The 15245-nt window shown below is 61.6% G+C and overlaps 5 protein-coding genes across 13 annotated transcripts; 4 read left to right on the forward strand and 1 right to left on the reverse strand.

The window, feature by feature from the left end:
• Positions 1-227: 227 nt before the first annotated feature.
• DNAJC4 (DnaJ heat shock protein family (Hsp40) member C4) lies at positions 228-4104 on the forward strand. 4 transcript variants are annotated; one of them, XM_057728955.1, is made up of 7 exons: positions 228-268; positions 642-734; positions 1389-1482; positions 1960-2123; positions 2231-2392; positions 3422-3508; positions 3590-4104. In XM_057728955.1, the coding sequence occupies exons 1-7, from the start codon at positions 252-254 to the stop codon at positions 3696-3698; spliced, it is 726 nt and encodes a 241-aa protein (XP_057584938.1). In that variant the 5' UTR covers positions 228-251; the 3' UTR covers positions 3699-4104. The 4 variants fall into 4 exon arrangements, with proteins under 4 accessions (XP_057584938.1, XP_057584937.1, XP_057584936.1 ...); XM_057728954.1 differs by having other exon boundaries at positions 1960-2144; positions 3590-4101; XM_057728953.1 differs by having other exon boundaries at positions 1960-2144; positions 2228-2392; positions 3590-4097.
• Positions 4105-4154: 50 nt separating this feature from the next.
• On the forward strand, positions 4155-7536 carry VEGFB (vascular endothelial growth factor B). Of its 2 annotated transcripts, none has more exons than XM_057728958.1 (7): positions 4155-4392; positions 4956-4998; positions 5341-5537; positions 5704-5777; positions 5974-6009; positions 6356-6490; positions 7092-7536. In XM_057728958.1, the coding sequence occupies exons 1-7, from the start codon at positions 4333-4335 to the stop codon at positions 7111-7113; spliced, it is 567 nt and encodes a 188-aa protein (XP_057584941.1). In that variant the 5' UTR covers positions 4155-4332; the 3' UTR covers positions 7114-7536. The 2 variants fall into 2 exon arrangements, with proteins under 2 accessions (XP_057584941.1, XP_057584940.1); XM_057728957.1 differs by having other exon boundaries at positions 4156-4392; positions 6255-6490.
• A 1878-nt stretch (positions 7537-9414) lies between these two features.
• On the forward strand, positions 9415-12194 carry FKBP2 (FKBP prolyl isomerase 2). Of its 5 annotated transcripts, none has more exons than XM_057727681.1 (6): positions 9415-9555; positions 10802-10970; positions 11294-11406; positions 11526-11572; positions 11930-11965; positions 12054-12194. In XM_057727681.1, exons 2-6 carry the CDS (start codon positions 10806-10808, stop codon positions 12113-12115), a joined length of 423 nt encoding a protein of 140 aa, XP_057583664.1. In that variant the 5' UTR covers positions 9415-9555; positions 10802-10805; the 3' UTR covers positions 12116-12194. The 5 variants fall into 5 exon arrangements, with proteins under 5 accessions (XP_057583664.1, XP_057583662.1, XP_057583667.1 ...); XM_057727679.1 differs by lacking the exon at positions 9415-9555 and adding an exon at positions 9938-9958; XM_057727684.1 differs by lacking the exon at positions 9415-9555 and adding an exon at positions 10035-10085.
• On the forward strand, positions 9564-10511 carry LOC130849085 (uncharacterized). Its single transcript, XM_057727678.1, has one exon. The coding sequence runs from the start codon at positions 9704-9706 to the stop codon at positions 10499-10501; it is 798 nt and encodes a 265-aa protein (XP_057583661.1). The 5' UTR covers positions 9564-9703; the 3' UTR covers positions 10502-10511.
• A 402-nt stretch (positions 12195-12596) lies between the features above and the next one.
• Positions 12597-14912, reverse strand: PPP1R14B (protein phosphatase 1 regulatory inhibitor subunit 14B). The gene is given in 6 exon segments (XM_057730080.1): positions 12597-12933; positions 13026-13058; positions 13366-13449; positions 14472-14753; positions 14755-14861; positions 14864-14912. Coding segments are annotated over 6 exon segments (609 nt in total). The 5' UTR covers positions 14898-14912; the 3' UTR covers positions 12597-12864.
• Positions 14913-15245: the final 333 nt, after the last annotated feature.

Genomic DNA, 15245 nt, shown 5'->3' on the forward strand with positions numbered 1-15245 from the left:
CAACGGCAGCTGAGCCGAAAGCCTCACTGAGGGTCTGGCTCCGTCCCGCAGGCTCCGGCTCCCCGGGTGGGCGCTGGCGCCTTTCTGCAAATCCGCCGGTCGTGGTCGCAGTGGGTGGGTCCGAGCCGTCAATCGCCAATGGGTGTGCGGGGGTGGGGCTTCGCCGCACGTCGCCCCTTTCAGCCAGCGGGCGTGGTCTGAGTGCCTAAACCAATGAGAGTGTGGAGGCGGGGCCTGAATAGGACCAGGAAATGGCGGCGGCCGCGGGGTCCGTGAGTGCAGCGGGGGCGGGGCTTGGTGTGGCTCCTCCTGCACCTGCCCCCCCGCCCCGAGCTCCCAGGGTTGGGAGGGGGGTCTCGGCGTCCCGGGCTGGTTATGCAGACACCAAGACAAGTGTAGAGAGGGGCCCTGGACGCCCGGGTCAGGGGAGAGGCCAGGGCCAGGACACTGGGGTCTGGTCTTCAGCAAGGAGGTTGCACCTGCCCCTGAGTCCCCCGGACCTGCTTCAGTTTTCCTTCGCATCTAAACCCGGCCAGGCCTCTTCCCTCTGCCCCCCACCCCCACCCCCACCCCTCATTCCCCCTCTGCAGTGGTTGAAGTCCGGTCCCATCCCACTCCTCTTTGTGGCCTCCTTTCACCAGCTGCCCGCCTGCCACCATGCTGCCCCTGCGCCTGTGCCGGCTGTGGCCCTTCAACCCTCCCACTCGGTTCTTCGCAGCGGCCGCCCGGCAGCGGTGAGTCGGGCCCCCCGGGGCCGGGGCCGGGGCCGGCCGGTCGTTCAGTAGGTTTTTGTTGCTGGCCTGCCCAATTCTAGGTCCTGTGCCGGGATAGTCGTGAACTCTCGCTCTGTGTCAGGTGCCTTATAGGTTTATCAGGTTACCCTCACCTTCACTGCTGAGGACACAGGATCAGAGATTAAGGGGTGACCCCCAAGGTCTTACAGAGAGTTAAGTGGCAGATCTGGAATTTGAGCCTAACCAAACCCAGTGGGCTTTCCGCAACTCAGGTGGTTGTCAGGCATCACTGTGCATATCCCAGGAAGGTTGTGGGGGGCTTACAAAAATGCAGATTCCTGGGTCCTGCTCTGCAGACTCTGATTTTGCAGGAATGAGGTGGGGCTCAAAAATCTATTTTTAAAAATATGCTTTTCAGGGGTTTCTGATGCACAGGATATGAAAACTACACTTTGAGACATTCTGATCTGTCCCATACCCAGAACACTCAAAAAGGGAGGGGTGATTTAGAGAGATCTCCCTTGGCACCTGCCTCAGCCCTCTCAGCCCCTGGATGCTGAGTTGAAGGTTGTGGCCCAGGGGGCTGGGATGAGCAGGGAAGGGATATCCTCCGTGTTTTCCTTAGCTCTTGCAGGTTTGGGCCTCTCTCCACAGGTCTGGCCCCAGTAACTACTATGAACTGTTGGGGGTGCATCCTGGTGCCAGCGCTGAAGAAGTTAAACGAGCTTTCTTCTCCAAGTCCAAAGAGGTGGTCTTAAGTGGAGGGGGGTCTTAAGTGGAGGGGGGAAGGGAAGTCTGAGCCAGATAGGGTACGCTCCAAATTCTCAGGAATGGAGCTGAGAGGCTCACTCACTCGGGCTGGTGCACATTCCCTCAGCATTCATAGGGAGGGGGAGGTGCCCCGAGGGGAGAGATCCAGCCAGGTGCGGGAAAGGCTGGGGGGCAGGAGCCAGGAGTCCTGTCTGGCTAAGCTTGGTTCTCTTGACCTGCCTGCTCTTGGGAAAGCTGGGACCAGGCATATAGTGAGAGCCAGGCAGCAGGTGGGAAGGGCTTGAACAAAGGGAGGGGCCAGGAGTCTGTGCTTCCTGACTCTCTGGTCTTCTAGAGGGATGGGCAGGCCTGAGAGTGAGGGTCCCTCCCTAGGCAGGGCCTCTGGGTATGATATGGGCCCTTGTGGGTGGACATTATCAGAAAGGGAGATGAGGGGTGTCCTGCCCCACTCCAGCTGCACCCTGACCGGGACCCAGGGAACCCAGCCCTGCACAGCCGCTTTGTGGAGCTGAGTGAAGCATACCAAGTGCTGAGCCATGAGCAGAGCCGCCGCAGCTATGACCACCAGCTCCACTGGTCAGCTTCCCCAAAGTCTCCGGGAACCACAGCCCATCCCAGGTCTGCTCATCAGGCTCACAGGTACAGTCGTCCTGCCTCCCGCTTGCCACCCCCACATCTCCTGGGGAGCCTCATCCTACACTGTCCCTTTTGCTCCCTCCCAGCAGCTCCTGGGCACCCCGCAATGAACACTACTGGGCCCAGTTTCATGAAGTGAGGCCTCAGGGACCACAGTCAAGGCAGCGGCAGCACAAACACAACCTGCAGGTGCTGGGATACTGCCTGCTGGTCATGCTGGCAGGCATGGGCCTGCACTATGCTGCCTTCAGGTGCGCGTCCTCCTAGGGAGGTAGGCAGAGGGCAGGAGGGTGGGCGAAGCCCAGTGTCAGCCATCCGGCCACACCACCCCTGTGGCCTGCACTCTTGTGTCTCTCAAGCTAAGAATATCATGAAATAGGTCTCCTCCAGAGCGTCTTCTTACTTGGTAAAGGCAGCTCTGCACTAAGGGCTAATGTCATTTTCAGTTTTTTATAATTTGATTTTTTTTTTGGGGGGGGTGCTGTGTTGGGTCTTAGTTGCTGCATGTGGACTTTAGTTGTGGCGAGCAGGGGCTATTCTTCGTTGCGGTGCACGGGCTTCTCAGTGCGGTGGCTTCTCTTGTGCTGGCTTCAGTAGTTGCAGCATGTGGGCTCAGCAGTTGTGGCTCAAGGGCTCTAGAGCACAGGTTCAGTAGTTGTGGCACATGGCCTTAGTTGCTCCGTAGCATGTGGGATCTTCCCGGACCAGGGATCAAACCTGTGTCCCCTGCATTGGCAGGCGGATTCTTAACCACTGCACCACCAGGGAAGCCCCTATAATTTGAATTTAAATTGGTGCTGGTTGCCAGAGAGTGCTGGAGCCAACCAAAATCCTGCACGAGAAGGAAGTGCTTTGAACTGGGCCTCACCAGCAACTGTCCTCATTTGTTTGGCAGTCGCTGTTTCCCTGCTACCCTCACATGCGTGCCATGCCACTGAGGTTCAACAGTAAAGACAACTGAAACCTGGTGCCCACTTGCTAGCAGCATGCCTAACTCAGTGATGGAGTCAGATGAACAAACCTTTCTAGTCTCCTTCAAGGACCCCCCTGATGTTCAGAGCTGCTGTCACCAACTTCAGGACAGTCAGAGACCTGGGTCACCATTAGACCCTGGATAAGTCCCAGCCACTCTGTGCCCCTCTCCTCACGTAGCACAGGCAGTTAGGCTGAGGTCCGCACAGGTGTAAAGCTGTGAGACCCTCGAGTGGGGTGGAGGGGGGTGGGGCTTGGGGGACAGCGGGCATTGGGGGACCCCAGAGTTAACTGTAACCCCCCTGCAGGAAACTGGAGCAGATGCACCGTAGCTTCATGGATGAAAAGGATCGGATCATCACAGCTATCTACAATGACACTCGGGCCCGGGCCAGGTCTGTCTCAGCCCTTTCCTGCCTTCTCCTCACTGTCCTCCAGCATCCCAGTCCCGACCACCCAGGTGCTCTCCCCTGCAGGGCCAACAGAGCCAGGCTTCAGGAGGAGCAACAGCGGAGGCAGCAGCTGCAGCCACCAGCCGGGTCTCCGCAAGGCCCCGAGCTGGTGTCCCCCGGCCCCAGCCCCTGAGCGGCTCACCTTGGAGCGCTCACCTTGGATGGAGCCTGCGGTGTGCTCCCTTCTGGGACGCCCCACTCCCCAAAACGCGTGCAATAAAGTGATTCTCAGAGCTCGTGTCTGGCTCCCTCCTGCGGGCGCAGCGCCCCCAGCCCGGGCCCCGCCCTCCGGGTTCTGGCGGCGGCAACCCGGGAGCCCGGCCCCCTGGGCGGTGCGTCCCCTTTCCCCTGCTGCGGCGGGAGGGGGGTGTGCGTGGAGGGGGCGGGCCCCGCCGGCGGCCTCGCCCCCCCTCCCCCGCCCCGCCCCCGCCCCGCGGCCCGGTGGGGAGCGCGTGTCTGGGTCACATGAGCCGCCCGCCCGCCAGCCCGGGCCCGGCCCCCCGCCGCCCCCGCCGTCCCCGCCGCCCGCCGCCACCACCGGCCGCCCGCCCGCCCGGCTCCTCCGGCCGCCGCCGCCGCCGCCGCTGCGCTGCGCTGCGCTGCCTGCGCCCAGGGCTCGGGAGGGGGCCGCGGAGGAGCCGCCCCCCGCGCCCGGCCCCCGCCCGCCGCGCCCGGGCCCGCGCCATGGGGCTCTGGCTGCCGCCGCCTCCCGCGCCGCCGGGCTAGGGCGATGCGGGCGCCCCTGGCGCGCGGCCCCCGCGGGCACCATGAGCCCCCTGCTCCGCCGCCTGCTGCTCGCCGCGCTCCTGCAGCTGGCCCCCGCCCAGGTACGTGCGTCCGCGACATCCCGCCCGCCGTGCCCTCTCTCAAGGTTGGCGGAAGTGGGGAGGCGCGGAGCGGCCGGGCCCTCGGGGATCCGCGGGCTCGGGCCGCGGACGGGGGCGTCTCGGGAGCCCGGCCCGGGCATCCCCCGGGAGGTGTCCCTCCCCGCCTGCCTGCCGGCCTGCCGGCCCGCCGGCCCAACTCCGGGGCCACTCCCCCGCCCCACCCCGTCCCCTGGGCTCAGCCGGGGGCGGGGCCGCCTCGGTGCCTGCAGGACGCGGTTCGGCGCCCACTGTGCCCGCTCCTGATCTGCGGCCTCGAGAACAAGCCCAGAACAAGCCCGGTCCTCAGGCTTGGAGATTCGACGCTGCCAGCCAGGGCAGGTCTCAGGTCCCAGGTGGCCTGGACAGGGCAGATAAAGCTAGCGTGGCCCCAGGAACAGAGCAGTCTGGAAAAATGTCAGAGAGAAATTTAAGGCTCCTGACCGCAAGGGCAGAGCCCTGGGGAGAGCGCCAGGGCTAGCCCTTCCTGGAGTGCACCTTGGGTCCAGGTTTCTTCTCTCTTACAGGCCCCTGTCTCCCAGCCTGATGTCCCTGGCCACCAGAAGAAAGGTAATAGTAACAATAGAAACTTTGCACTAGCCAGCACCGAGAATCTTTGCTTCCAGCCCTGATTCCAGACTCTGTGTATTTCTCATCTTGTGTAATCACAGCCTCTCTGTAAGATGCAAACTCTTATTCTGCCCATTTCACAGAAGAGATTGAGGCAGTGGGGTTCCTGGCTTCTAGATGAATAGGGCAGGGTAGACAGATTGGAGGACAGAAGTGGGGCTAGTGGAGGGTGGCTGTGACATGGGAACTAGGGAGAATAGCTTCTGGGCACAGCGGTAGGGGAACCAGGGAGCAGCTGCAGGAGACCCAGTGGGGACTTAACCCTTACGCATCTGTCCCCAGTGGTGTCATGGATAGACGTGTACGCTCGTGCCACCTGCCAGCCGCGGGAGGTGGTGGTGCCCCTGACCATGGAGCTCATGGGCACAGTGGCCAAGCAACTGGTGCCCAGCTGCGTGACGGTGCAGCGCTGTGGCGGCTGCTGCCCTGACGATGGCCTGGAGTGCGTGCCCACTGGGCAGCACCAAGTCCGAATGCAGGTACGGGGCAGGTGGAGTGTGCCTGGCTGGATGCTGGAGTTCTGGGGATGGAGGGGGTGGCGACCAGAGCCCTGGCTGGTGGGCAAGGTGTTCTCACCTCTCCAGCCTGTGCTGTGTCCCCTTCCTCTCTCTCTCACTGTCTCTCTCCCTGTTCTCCTGAGCACAGATACTCATGATCCGGTACCCAAGCAGTCAGCTGGGGGAGATGTCCCTGGAAGAACACAGCCAGTGTGAATGCAGGTGCCAGCCAGGCCCCACTTCTGAGTTCGCAGAGACCAGGCTTGGGGGGGATGCTGGGTGTGGTGGTACACCACAGTGGGGACCAGGTTTCCAAGAGTAGACCTGGGGAGGCCTGGGATCTAGGGCAAAAGAGTAGGATGCTTGGCTTCCTGATCTTCTTCCTCCTTGTCTCTTGTCTGTCACTCTTACTTTTCAGACCAAAAAAACGAGAGAGTGCTGTGAAGCCGGACAGGTGAGTCTCGGGCTCTTGCTGAGGTGGGGTTGGAGCCCAGGCCTAGCGCCCAGAATGTAATGTGTGGGTAGGGCAGGGGGTGTAAGAGTGTGTCAGGAAGTTGTGGTCCCCTCCCCTCCTTCTCCTCCCACTCGTGTTCCCCTCTCCCCTTTTCCTCTGCTCCCCAAGACTATATGCTCCTCCCCGACCCCAGCTCCCGGGAAGGCTCTTCCTTCCCACCCGAGACATGTTGCTTCTCCTCCTAGGGCTTCCACTCCCCACCACCGTCCCCAGCCCCGCTCTGTTCCGGGCTGGGACCCTGCCCCCGGAGCACCCTCCCCAGCTGACATCACCCATCCCACTCCAGCCCCAGGCCCCTCTGCCCACGCTGCCCCCAGCGCCGCCAGCGTCCTGACCCCCGGACCTGCCGCTGCCGCTGCCGACGCCGCAGCTTCCTCCGTTGTCAAGGGCGGGGCTTAGAGCTCAACCCAGACACCTGCAGGTGAGGAGTTGGGGGTGGCGTCAAGAGCCCATCCTGGAGCAGGTCCAGGTGAGCCTGCTGATGGGAGAAGAGCCAGGGAAGGGGAAGCTTTGAGTGTTGAACAGATATTGACCAAGGGCCTGCTGGCACTGAGGTCAGTGTAAACAAGGCTCGTGTTCTGATGTGGGAGTCAGACATGAGGGCACATGATGCTGGCAGAGGATGTCAAGGGCTGTGGTGAGGGCCCCTGATGTTGTCTTTGAGAGGTTAGACACGTCCTGGAAGAGGTGACATTGCCAGGAGTAGAAATAAGAAAGATAGCTTTCCAATTTGCAAAGCTCTGAGCCTTCCCAGAAACCCCTGTGGTAGATGTTTGTTTGACCTTATAGGCTCTGAGAGGCAAGGGGATGTAGTGGAACCCTGGTCCACCCTTGTCCAAGGTGCTTCTCACCACCCCTCCCTTCCACAGCGGGGCCATGGTGGCATCCTGTGGGCCAGGCCAGCTGGGGCTTCCCAGGAGTGTTAGGGGAGAATGGGGTTCACAGAAGGTAATAAGGGGGTGAGTCTAGAGGAGCAGGGGCTGAGCTGTGCCAGCATGAAAGATCCCTTCCTCCCTTTTCAGGTGCCAGAAGCTGCGAAGGTGACACCTTGCTTTTGAGACTCAGTGGGGCCACTTGCCTCACAGGCACCCCCAGAGGGGGACAAGAGGGTAGCCTGGTGAGAACAGTCCAGTCCCCAAGACCTCAACCTGGGCAGAAGCTCCTCCAGAACCTGGGCCTCTCAGAGGGCTTTCCAGCTGCCCCTTGCCTCTCCGAGGCTGCCGTCCAACAACGTGGACAGAGTTGGATGCGGAGACCTGGAGGCAGCAAGAGGGGTCACGTACCAACTTGGGAGAGAACGGGGTCCCATCTCCGTTTTTAACCACCTCGTGCAAGTGAGCATCTTACAACTGGCTCCTGCATCCCCTCGCTAAGAAGACCCTGATCCTCTACAAAAAAAAAAGTGGGAGTTGGGCTTCAGTACAAGAACTGTGAACCCCAATCCCGATAAAAGAGATGGAAGAAACTCCCTGCCTGTGTCACTGTTTGTCACCATCCAGGCTGGCTGGTTTGGACATGAATGTCTGCGTCACACTGTCTCCTAGACACGGAGCTTGGAGGAGATGAGGCCCAAGGCCTCACAACAGGTCACAGAGCCAGAATCGTGCATCTTTCGTGTTCATGTTGTGCTAACAGGCCCCGAGGAATCCCTGCCCCTCTGCTCAACACAAGGGCTCCTTTCTGGAAGGAGATGGCCAGTGAGCTTGGGGTGGGACCCAGATCCGTTGAATGACTTTGGTTGTCACTGCCCCTCTCTTCCTGAGCCTCAGTTCCCAGATGTGCGCATGGAGGGAAGAGATGATTGCTGTGGTCTGGGCCCTTGGGCTCCAACAAAATTAGAGAGTCATGTGATAGAAAAGAACACCCATCTTCCTTGCCGGGCTGCACTCTATGTTTGCAGCTTAACTCGATAGTCACGCACCTGCTCTGCCCCCGCCTCACTCCCATGTCCTTGAAAGGGAGGAAGCACCAAAGGTCTATGGCTGGTGGGCCCCACTCACCCAACCACATACTTCTCCACTCTCGCCTCCCTTGCACCTTGGGCTCCCCTTCCCAGGCCCTGCTTGGGGCTCTCCTGACCTTTATCTGACCCACCCCAAGCTCTCGGTGGCCAGCTTTCTGCCTGCAGCCTCCAGTGCCCCTGGGGCTGAGTGATGAGGGGGTGAACTGAAGGGTGACCTTGGGCACCAATGCTTTGCCCCATCAAGGCAGAACATTCAGGGCAGAGGTTAACCCAAAGCGGCTACCCTAATGGAGGCCTTCTCTGAAGTGTTAGAGGGTAGGGTAGTGATCTTGTTGAGCCCAAACCAAGAGCGGGGTTAAACCAGAAGAGACAATTCCTGACAGTGATTGCTGCTTTCAAATCATTTTCTCAGCTATGTTGTCACCAAAAATGCCAGAGCTCAGAGTGAGACAGATGAGGTTAGGGATGCTAGCTAGGGGCTTCCTAGGTGGCGCAGTGGTTAAGAATCCGCCTGCCAATGTAGAGGTCACGATGCCGCGGAGCAACTAAGCCCGTGTGCCAAAAAAAAAAAGAAAAGGGATGCTAGCTAGCTACCACCTCCCAAGCCCATTTAGCCCACCCAGTGCGCACACTGCTTTGTATGTGCCTTCTCGCCTAGTCCTCAATTCTGAGGTCAGTGTTGTGGAGGAAACTGGCTCAGAAAGGCTGACCTGGGGATTTGACCTCTGGTCGGCTGTCTCCCTAACACTCAGCTTAGGTTTCGCTGCCTCCCAGTTGCAGGTTCATGACTTCAATAGACAGATGTTCACTCCTGGGTGCTGGTGTGCCTGGAAATAAGTTTGGTCGGGGAATGGACCAGCCAGACGGTTACCGTCAGACTCGGGGGTCAGTGTGTGGCAGGTAGAGGCAGGCCTGTATGTTGGGAGAGCAGAAAGGGAGAAAGCATTTGCCCTGAGCTAGGGCCGTGGGGTGCAGATCACTGCAGCAATCCTACAGGGGCCCTGCGGGGTGGATGTTCTCAAGCCCGAGTTACCAGGCCAAGGAATTTGCTCAAGGTCACACAGCCAGTCAATGAGTAGCAGACGCTGGATTCAAACCCAGGGCTCACTCTGAAGTCAGGCACCTTGCACAGCAACTGAGGACTGTGGATCCTGAAGAGGCCCGGGGCAAACAGGAGCGCCCTGGGAGAGGCTGGGGGCGGCATAAAATGGCGTCTCGAGACCCCCTCTGGAAACCCGCGCCCGCCTGACCTTAATTTCACCTCGGCCGGAAGTGCCTTCGGCCCTTTCGGAAGTCACTTTCACCTAACCTTAGGGACTACAGAGCCACCGGACATGACGCACAAGTCACATGGCGGCGCGGGGGGCGGAGCTAGGGGAGAAACCGCCCAGGCGGGCGTGTGGCAGCGGGTTTCGCACGGTCCAATGAGGGCGGGCGGCGTGGCCCGGTCTGGTGGCGACGGTGACGCGCCTGCGCAGAGACGGCAGCACGACTGGGGTTGACTCCGGGGGCGCGGCGAGGAGGTGAGCGGGGGCCACAGCCCGGGCTGGGGGGAGCCGGGGTGCAAGGGGGCAGGCTGGATAAGGCGGGACAGGAGCGGGCCGGAGCTCCGAGTGTCAACGAGGGAAAGGTTACGAGGAAATTGAGGGTTGGGGTTAGAGCTGTCTGGGGATGCCGCAGGGGGAGGGTTCTCACGCCTCACGGGGCGGGGCTCCGGGAGTCTGGGCGGGACGTGGAACGGAGAAGGGTGGGACTTCTGAGCTGGTGCCAGTGGAAGGCGGAGCTCCAGGGCTGGGGGCGGGGCTAGGGCTGGTGGGGGGCGGAGACTGGCCCTTGGAGGAGGAGCTGGAACAGGCGGAAGGCGGAGCCTCGGGTTTGGAGACCGAGGGGGAAGGAACCCAGGCGCTGGGGGCGGGGCTTCAGCCGGTGAGTGGCGTGGCTACGGTTCAGGAAAAGGGGTCTCGTTCTGTCGGGGGCGGGGCTATAGGGCCGGGGGCGGAACCACGCCCTCTAAAGGGTGGGGCCAAGGAATCCACCGAAGGGGTAGGAGCAGGTGATGGCCCAGGGCGTCCACGCGGGGGCGGTCTCCGTGGTGGCCGTGCCTGGGGACGCGGTAGGCCGAGAACTCCCCCGGGAGAGGTGGTGTGGGTGGAGCGGGCTCGGCGGCCACCCGACACGGGGCCAGTCTGGGTGCCCCGCAGGCCCCCGAGGGCTCAGAGTTGGGGCGGCGCCCCAGGCGGAGGCACAGGGTCAGCCTGGGGGGTATCCCCGGAGGACCGGGGCTCCCCGGAGCCACCCAGTGGCGACGTGTGGGTGCCTCGGGGCCGGCCCCCTGCGGCAGCCGCAGAGGTGTGGGTGTGCTGGGCGGGAGGCAACTGGGTATGGCGTGAATGGGATCGCCCGGTTGGGGCAACTGCTGTGCAGCCAGATAGGGTCTGGACTTTGCGGAAAGGGACGGGTGGGAATTGAAGAGGAGAACTGGGGACCGGGAGGGATGGTAGGGCAGGGGGTGAGCAAAGGGGCGGGACCCTGGCTGCTGTGGCCTCCCCTGACCCCCTCCCCCCGCTGCTGGGGTCCTCGGGCAAGCCCCCTTCTCACTGGACTGGTAAGTGTGGCCGCGGAGCCTGGGGGAGGGGGCGGTGACCCGGGACAAGGGGATCCCCAGGGGCAGGCAAAGTATGGTGGGGTGGAATCCTCCTGGTGCCTGCTCTTATTCCATGCCCTCCCGTTCCTCTCCCCCGGTTGGTTGGTCGGGGTCTGTCCCCACAGAGACATGAGGCTGAGCTGGGTCCTGACAGTACTGTCCATCTGCCTGAGCGCCCTGGTCACGGCTGCGGGAGCCGAGGGCAAACGGAAGCTGCAGATCGGAGTCAAGAAACGGGTAGACCACTGTCCCATCAAATCGCGCAAAGGGGATGTCCTGCACATGCACTATACGGTGGGTAAGGGAGTAGAGCTTTTGGGGGGGGGGGCTTCCGGGGACCAGAAAGGACTTGGGAGCCAGGTTTCTCTGCCAAAAGGTGTGTGACTTACAGCAAGTCTCCTCATCTACTTTGCATGCTTCTATTCTGCTCTTTACTGTCTACTCCCAGGTTGGCACCAGCAAGCAGTGGCAATGTACTGTGAGCTGCCTAAGGTTCTGTCCCCTTCTAGCACTATGGCCACCGATGCTGTGGGGTGCCACCTTGATGGGAAGAGCACCTGTGGGTGGGGGTGTCAGAGCAGACCCTCCTCCTCACTGGCCTTCTCATGGTCTCACAGGGGAAGCTGGAAGATGGAACAGAGTTTGACAGCAGCCTGCCCCAGAACCAGCCCTTTGTCTTCTCCCTGGGCACAGGCCAGGTCATCAAGGGCTGGGACCAGGGGCTGCTAGGGTGAGTCGAGGGGCCATGACTGTGGTCCAGGAGGTGAACTGTGGGAGGCAAGCCCCAGGGATGGGTGGGGGGCAGGGAGCCTGGGTGTCGCCATATGCTGAACATGTGTTGTCCTGCAGGATGTGTGAGGGGGAAAAGCGGAAGCTGGTGATCCCATCAGAGCTGGGTAAGAGGCCCTTCCTGAGAGGGGATAGGGAGTTCAGGGTGTGTATCTATGTAAGGGTGAAGGCTGGTTCAGCCTCTGCATTGATCTCCACTCAGTACATTTAGTACATGCCACTTCCAAGGCTAGCTGTGTCCAGCATTGAGGACAGGGCAAGACCCTTGGGACACTTGGCTCTGGTGCCCGTTCTCTGCCCTCTACAAGACCTTTTGCAGCCCGCTCCCATTTCCATTACACCTCCTCCATTTCTGGCCTTCTGCTGGGATGGGCAGAGGCTTGGCTTCAGCCAGGTTATCTGCAGAACACTGCACTTACTCTGCGTGGCCACAGCTCACTTTGTTTCTTTGTGCATCTTTGCAGGGTATGGAGAGCGAGGAGCTCCCCCAAAGATTCCAGGTAATAAACCTTCCTGCCCCCATCTCCTGTACCCATTCCATCTCCCCGTAGCCCCGTTTCTCATTCTGATCCCCCTTCTCCCCCACAGGTGGTGCAACCTTGGTGTTCGAGGTGGAGCTGCTCAAAATCGAGCGACGTTCAGAACTGTAGCCAAACTGGGGAGGGGCGGTGGAGAGGCCCCTGTCAGGGACCAGACTGTTTAAAGAGAAAAAAAAAACCTTAAAGCCCATGAAGTGAGCCTGTGTGTGTTTGTGGGTCCTGAGAGACTTAGAAGCCATAGCTTCAGGCTCCCCTCTCCCTCATTCTCCCACCATCCCTCCCTCTCCTTTGCTGGCTTGCAGAGCCTTGGGGTCTAGAAGGCTCAGTGACATGGAGGTCATGATGGCCGAGCTCTGGGTGGCATGGTGGCCCTTGTGCAGGGCAAAAAGGAGTATTCCTGCCTGTCAGCAGCAACACAGCTTCCCCCCACCTCCCCAGCCACTTCCAGCTCCTGGTCTGGGAGCCAGCACTGGGCTATCGCCATGGCTACGTGGCCCTTAGGAAGGCTTGCGGTCACCTGGGGAGAAGATGAGCTGGCAGCAGTCGTAAAGCAGTGTGTCCCCCCTAAAAGAGACCAGGCGAGCCTGTTAACTGCACCAAAGGCGTATCCTAGCTTTATTAAAGGGCCCGCGCCGCAGTCAATATAAAAACACAAAAAGTCCCATCAGTTTAATAATAATAAAAAACCCCAAAATTGGAAAACTGAGGGGGCAGGGAAGAGGCCCCTGGGCCAGGGGCACGGGGAGCCCTGCTCATGGCACCAGGCCTGGCCGCAGGGTCCCCCTGGTATTGCTGTTGCTACGAGGTCGGGGGGCAGCGATTGTCCTGTGGGAGCCACCGTTCACCTGGGTCGAGGACCCTTACTTCTTCTGGGGTGTGCTCAGCTTCTGCATGCCCCGGATCTTGTCCAGCAGGCCAGAGATGAAGGCCTGGAGGGAGGGAGGACATTAGGGAGACCGGACCCCAAGATTACAGGACCCCAGGTTCCTCACCTCACCCTCTGGGAAAACCACTTCCTTACCTCAGTGGGTTTGTAACAGTCAACCAGCAGCTCCTAGTGGGGCATGGGGGGAAAGTGTAACTGTGAGTCTTGGGAACAGGGGCCTAGAGTTCACCTATACCCTTTTCCAAGGCACTGGGGCAACCCTGAGGCACAGGAGACGTCACAGCCATTGAACAGTTAGGCAAGTACCATTGGCCCTATTTGACGGAAGCAGAAGCTGAGCCCAAGCAGAGCTGGCTGACTCAGACCAAGGAAGGCCTGGCTCCGCAGGCTTGCCTACCCAAGGGGCAGTGCCTCCAAGTAGCCCTCTATTCCCTGTTCCCCTGACCTGGCCCTGCTGCCCCCCAGCCCCTCTCACCTTGACCCTGGCAGCCCGGGTATCATCGCTCTCCATGTCCAGGAGTTCGTCCACATCAATCTCCAGCTCCGGGATCTCCTCTTCCTGGGGTAGGGGTGGGGGAGGAGGGAGAGACAAGGGCCTGAGTTGGGAGAGAGCGTGTGAGAGGGGTTCTCTGGCTGAGGCCCCTGCCCTACTGCAGACAAGCCAGCCCTCTTTGCCCAGCAGACAGCAGCAGCTGCTCCGAGGAAGAAAACAGATCAGGCCTGTGCCAAGGCAAACTGCCCAATGTGGGGGGGAGCTTCCTGTCCCCGCCACTTGGGCACCCTGGGTGCCAGACAGCTAGGGCTGGGGATCTGGGGCTGGGAACCCTGCAGATGTATCTCCCCAACTCCTGGGCCCCCCACCTCAACTAGAGCACAGGTGGGGCCAGCTGTCCCAACTCATCACAGCCCCTTCCCCTCCCCCAAACACCTGTCACAGCTTCCCGGGAGTGGGGAGGAAGTGAAGGGTGAGGGATCAGTGGGAAGGACCTAGGCCTGGTAAAGGGGAAACAAAGAGCCCATGCTTTGCTGAGGGAGGGGGTGCCTGCCACCCCTCCCCCCCAGGAAGCATCTCTCCTGTCTGGAGCCAGCTGCATTCCAGGGCTGGGCTAGGGTAGGCAGCACAGGGCAAGCCCACTCCTCCACCCTGTCCCCCGGGGCCTGGGGCTTGGTGCCTGAGTCACCATTTGAGCAAGGAAGGAGTCATAGGGTGGAGAACCAGAACCCAGAGAGTGGGCTAGCCTGCCTGCCCCCCATGCCAAGATGGAGCTCCAGGTTAGCCCATTAGAATAAGCAAGACCCGTACTCCCACCAACCAGGCTAGCTAGCGCTTTTTAACTAGTCTAGGCTAGCAGGCAATAGGAAGATCTCCTTTCCCCGCCAGCCCAGACTAGCCCCGTGTCTCCCGTCCGAGGCAGCAGATAAGAAAGGAGTGACTTAGGTCAGATAAGAAAGAGCATACACTGGGGGCGGGGGTACGGAGAGCAGGGGAGTGCACGGAAGCGGAGTGCCCATTTACTTCGGGTGACAGGCGGCCCGAATCGAGACCGATTTTAGGGTGTCGGCGCAGGGTGGGGGGCACACCTGGCAGTCGTAGAGGCGAGTGAGCTGCTCCAGGATCCACTCCTCCAGGTTGAGGCGCTTCCGTAGCTCCTTGCGGTCGTACTTGACCGTGACCTTCCCTTGGCGCCTCACTGGGCCCTCGTCGTCCGCGCCGCCCGGGCCCTCGCCTGCAGCCCCAGGGGGGCTCTGAAAGTAGACGCGGGGCCCTGGGCCGCCACTCCCCGGTCCGGGGGCCGGGGCCGCCAACGCCGCGCCCCCCGCGGGGCCGCTGTCCGCCATGGCGGCCGCCGGGGCCACGTGCGCGCGTCGGGCCCCTCCCTGCGCCGCCGCCTCCGGGACGCCCGCCGGCTGGCTCCGGGCCGCTGGCTCGGGTTAGCTCGTGAGCTCGGCTCCGCGCGGCTCCACGGCGAGGGCGGCGGCGGGGGCGCCCGGGGGCAGCTGCAGCATGCGGAGCCCCCGGGCCTGGCCTGGCCGCGCCCCGCCCCCTCCCCGGCGATCCGCCCGCCCTTTGTCCCCCGCGGCCGCCGCCCGAGCCGCAGCCGCCGAAGCCGCTTTCTCTGTCTGGATCGCTTCCCCCGCCCCCCGACCACACCCCCTTAAAGGGACAGTCCTGCAGCAGGCCCCTCACCCCTACCCCGCCCCCGGGCAGGGGCTAGCGGAGGGTCTACCCCTTAGAGGTTTCGGCCTAACTGTCCGCTATCCCTTTTAACCTCCCTGCCCCAAACCCAGGCGTTCTAAGCGCCCGGTACCAGGATTTGCGCTCCTGCGGGGAACCTAGTGTTCTGTCCTCATTGA

The sequence above is a fragment of the Hippopotamus amphibius genome, chromosome 3 (assembly GCF_030028045.1).
Source record: "Hippopotamus amphibius kiboko isolate mHipAmp2 chromosome 3, mHipAmp2.hap2, whole genome shotgun sequence".
Taxonomy (NCBI): domain Eukaryota; kingdom Metazoa; phylum Chordata; class Mammalia; order Artiodactyla; family Hippopotamidae; genus Hippopotamus; species Hippopotamus amphibius.

Bases quoted from the DNA above. Each gene is read 5' to 3' on its own strand.
- DNAJC4 (XM_057728953.1), top strand. The intron at 2,145-2,227 runs GTACAGTCGTCC...GCTCCCTCCCAG, and splicing joins TCTGCTCATCAGGCTCACAG to CAGCTCCTGGGCACCCCGCA. The intron at 2,393-3,421 runs GTGCGCGTCCTC...ACCCCCCTGCAG, and splicing joins CTGCACTATGCTGCCTTCAG to GAAACTGGAGCAGATGCACC.
- VEGFB (XM_057728957.1), top strand. From the start codon at position 4,333: ATGAGCCCCCTGCTCCGCCGCCTGCTGCTCGCCGCGCTCCTGCAGCTG. The intron at 5,538-5,703 runs GTACGGGGCAGG...TCCTGAGCACAG, and splicing joins AGCACCAAGTCCGAATGCAG to ATACTCATGATCCGGTACCC. The intron at 6,010-6,254 runs GTGAGTCTCGGG...TTCTCCTCCTAG, and splicing joins AGTGCTGTGAAGCCGGACAG to GGCTTCCACTCCCCACCACC.
- LOC130849085 (XM_057727678.1), top strand. From the start codon at position 9,704: ATGCCGCAGGGGGAGGGTTCTCACGCCTCACGGGGCGGGGCTCCGGGA.
- FKBP2 (XM_057727681.1), top strand. From the start codon at position 10,806: ATGAGGCTGAGCTGGGTCCTGACAGTACTGTCCATCTGCCTGAGCGCC. The intron at 10,971-11,293 runs GTGGGTAAGGGA...ATGGTCTCACAG, and splicing joins TCCTGCACATGCACTATACG to GGGAAGCTGGAAGATGGAAC. The intron at 11,407-11,525 runs GTGAGTCGAGGG...GTTGTCCTGCAG, and splicing joins TGGGACCAGGGGCTGCTAGG to GATGTGTGAGGGGGAAAAGC.